The sequence below is a fragment of the Carassius carassius genome, chromosome 45, assembly GCF_963082965.1.
Source record: "Carassius carassius chromosome 45, fCarCar2.1, whole genome shotgun sequence".
NCBI classification, from domain to species: domain Eukaryota; kingdom Metazoa; phylum Chordata; class Actinopteri; order Cypriniformes; family Cyprinidae; genus Carassius; species Carassius carassius.
In genome coordinates this window covers 2846607-2850494 of record NC_081799.1, presented here as the reverse complement: position 1 = coordinate 2850494, position 3888 = coordinate 2846607, and the positions used below count along the sequence as shown (strand labels likewise).

The 3888-nt window shown below is 39.1% G+C and overlaps 1 protein-coding gene across 1 annotated transcript; it reads left to right on the top strand.

Annotated features, from left to right (window-relative positions):
• ubxn8 (UBX domain protein 8) lies at positions 1 to 3888 on the top strand. The gene is made up of 8 exons (XM_059539285.1): positions 1 to 168; positions 453 to 578; positions 676 to 749; positions 867 to 989; positions 1744 to 1875; positions 3081 to 3122; positions 3276 to 3350; positions 3428 to 3888. Exons 1-8 carry the CDS (start codon positions 93 to 95, stop codon positions 3596 to 3598), a joined length of 819 nt encoding a protein of 272 aa, XP_059395268.1. The 5' UTR covers positions 1 to 92; the 3' UTR covers positions 3599 to 3888.

The window sequence follows — 3888 nt, the reverse complement described above, 5'->3', positions numbered from 1 at the left end:
TGGTTACTGTTCTGCAGACTTTTTTTTCTGCGTCCGTTGGCTTTTATTTTGAAACGTGTCACTTCCGTGTTGTTATTTGTATCACTGCTGACATGTCTAACAGATGTGTTGTGTTCTGTGTTTTACTGACCGGATTCTGCTTCATTTCATGGAAACACTCGTTGATTGGTAACACATAATGATAATCATTGTTCTGGCAGAATAACGAAAGCAGAAAATCATAATATTATCTTGTAATCATTACATCATCTTATTGTTTATCAAATTATGATAACGTTTTTTATCCAAATCTCTTTATTGTAATTGGATATTGTTCTTATTTTAAGATCATTGCTATAAATTTAAAAAATCAGCTCGGGCTAATGTTACTAGATTGAAAGTGATAAAGTGAGCCAGGGCAGCTAAAATTCAAGATGGCAGGTGTTTTATGTGTGTGATCATGTGTGTTAAAGGTGTTAAAGATGCTCTGAAGTTGGCTGGACGAGGGTTCATATTCCTGGGCATCTGCACATGGCTTATTTACATGTTCCCGAGGCTGAAATATTTCTTCTTTCCAGTATGTCAAGAGCTGCCAGACAGTGCGTACATTAAGCTGACAATCTGATGTTTTTGTAGTTGTATATTTTCTGTAAAAGCTTATTTTTATAATTAAATTTGATGTTTGTCATCTCACAGGCCCTCTGCTCGAATCCAACAAACAGAAACAAGAGCAAGTTAGAAGAGTTCAACAACATCAACACAATGACAAGGTTTAACACATGACTGTCTTTGAAAGCTAATCAGTATTAAATGTTTCACTGTTAGATAAGTATGACATGAATATAAAATATTCTAACGATACTTGTGTTGTTTCTCATAAAATGAAGACATCTGACTATACTGAAAGTGTGATAAAGCCGAGGAAGAACATGTTACTCCAGCAGAGACTGGAACGATACCATCGGATGACAGGAGAGACCTGGAAACTGAGCCAGAGTTTTCCTGTCGGGGTGAGCAAATGCATTATCACCTACCACACACACCAGAACATTCTTCTGTTTTTACTGCTTTTATTTATTTATTACAATTAAAAATAAGATTTAAAGAACATTTACATTTAGTCACTTAGAAGATTCTTTTATCCAAAGCGACTTACAACAGAGTACGATGGAAGTAATCAAATAAAAAAAAGAGCAATGATATGCAAGTGCCATAACAAGTATAAGCTAGCTTAACACGGTACACGTAGCAATGTTTTATTTTTATTATATAATAAAAATAAAACAAATAGAATACAAAAAGAATACAGCAAGGTAGGTTAGTTAATGAATGAGTACAAGTCTAAAAGGTTTTTTTAAGAATACAATTAAGAATAGAGAGTGCTAGAAATTAGAGGATCAAATAAAAATGGAAGAGATGTGTTTTTAGCTGATTCTTGAAGATAGCTAAGGACTCGTCAATGGGCACGTCATTACATCAGGAGGAAACAGTTGATGAAAAAGTCTGTGAAAGTGATTTTGTGCCTCTTTGGGGTAACACAATAACTCAAGAACAAGAACACAAGCTTTTAGAGGACACATAAGTCTGAAGTAATGAATTTAGTTAAAGGCATGCAGAGCCAGTGGTGGTTTTATAGGCAAACATTAATGCCTTGACTTTTATTCGATCAGCTTAAAAAAAAATAGAATGATATGACATTGTAGGAACTGTTGAAAACATAGATAAACAATTTAGATTATTGACTGCACCTGTGGTATGGTTCAGGGAGAAGAGGACCAGGTGTGTGGTGATGCTGGTGTAGACGAGAATCCTAATCAGGGAGCCAGAAGGAGACGCAAGCTTCTTCAGACCCTTACCCAAGATCCTGTCCAACAGGAAGTGCCCCAGCAGAAGAAGGTGAGTAAAAGGGTTTTTCTTGAAAAAGGTGCTCTAAGGGATCCCTTGATTATAGACATACAGTTGTGACCAGAATTATTTTCTATGTAGCCCTATTCCTCTCAAATATTTTTCACAAATTTGCCTAAATCTGTGTTTGAGAACACTTGTCCTTTGCCGAAATAATCCATCCAACCTCACAGGTGTGGCATATCAAGATGCCGATTAGACAGCATGATTATTACACGGGTGGCTTCACTGGCTGCAATGAAAGGCCACTCTGTATTGGGGGGTGTCCGAAAACCAGTCAGTATCTTGTGTGACCACCATTTGCCTCACGCAGTGCAGCACATCTACTTCACATAGAGTTGATCAGGTTGTTGATTGTGGCCTGTGGGATGTTGGTCCACTCCTCTTCAATGGCAGTGTGAAGTTGCTGGATATTGGCAGAAATTGGAACACACAGTCATATACACCGATCCAGAGCAGCCCAAACATGCTCAATGGGTGACATGTCCGGTGAGTATGCTGGGATGTTTTCAGCTTCCAGGAATTGTGTACAAACCCTTGCAACATGGGGCCATGCATTATCAGACTGCAACATGAGATGATGATGGTCGTGGATCAATGACACATTAAAGGGCCTTAGGATCTCGTCACGGTATCTCTGTGCATTCAAAATGCCATCAATAAAATGCACCTGTGTTCGTTGTCCGCCTGCCATAACCCCACCGCCACCATGGGCCACTCAATTCACAACATTGACATCAACAAACTGCTCACCCACACAACACCATACCTTCTGACCTTTACAGTGAAAACCCAGATTTACACCTTCACAAGAAAACGCCTCTCCAAAGTGTCAGACGCCATCGAATGTGAGCATTTGCCCACTCAAGTCAGTTACGAAGACTAACTGCAGTCAGTTCGAGACCCCGATGAGGACGACGAGCATGCAGATGAGCTTCCCTGAGACGGTTTCTGACAGTTTGTGCAGAAATACTTTGGTTATGAAAACCGATTGTTCCAGCAGCTGTCTGGGTGACTTGTCTCAGGCGATCTTGGAGGTGAAGATGCTGGATGTGGAGGTCCTGGGCTGGTGTGGTTACACGTGGTCTGCGGTTGTAAGGCCAGTTGGATGTACTGTCAAATTCTCTGAAACACCTTTGGAGATGGTTTAGGGTAGAGAAATGAACATTCAAATAATTTATTTTCTCCCATTAAAGGTCATAGTTTTGCCTGACGAGCCATCAGCGGATACTGAGGGGGTGAGTGAACTTACACCACAGGAAATATAGAACAAGAAGGAAATTGTATACACAGAAATAAAAACAAGAAGCAGATCATGACCCAATAATAAAAATAAAAAAATTCTGTGAATTCATGTATTTATAGTTACATCCCTGCTCTGTAATTCACAGGTTGTAAAAATAGCTCTAAGATGTCCAAGTGGACGAACGATCTACAGGAGATTCCTCAAAACCTGGAGTTCTCTAGTGAGTCTCCCTGATTACTGTGATCTAGTTTGAGTAGAGAAGATGAAAAGGTTGTTTTCATGTTTTGATATCATTAGCTGCTTCTTGACTGGATGATGAAGACCGGATACAATCCTGCTCTCTACACACTGTGTACATCCTACCCCAGAACAGTGCTGATCGCCGCTGCAGATGTGAGCCTGGCGGAGGCTGGCATTCTCACCAACACAGTGCTTAATGTGGAGGAGAAAGAGCCATTCTTTACCTAAGAACACTTCTGTTTCTGAAAAGCTTTTATTGGACGTCATAGAGCTGGTTATGGATATCAATGTCAGTGCTGTAATATCATGCACCAGTTAATGGGACTTTATTCTTTACATGTGACATAATTGGGATACATTTAAGTGCAAATACTTTTCATGTGCTAATTATGCATAATTTTATGCTAATATTATAGTAATTACATGTAACGTGTAACAAGGAAATCTTAAAATAAAAATAAGTGTAACTGTAATCTGTTACTGAGATAAAATGTGTGAGTAAATTACAGTTTCTTAGC

Coding starts and splice junctions, on each gene's coding strand:
- ubxn8 (XM_059539285.1), top strand. CDS start 93: ATGTCTAACAGATGTGTTGTGTTCTGTGTTTTACTGACCGGATTCTGC. Junction 579..675: donor ATGTCAAGAGCTGCCAGACA/GTGCGTACATTA, acceptor GTCATCTCACAG/GCCCTCTGCTCGAATCCAAC. Junction 1,876..3,080: donor AAGTGCCCCAGCAGAAGAAG/GTGAGTAAAAGG, acceptor CTCCCATTAAAG/GTCATAGTTTTGCCTGACGA.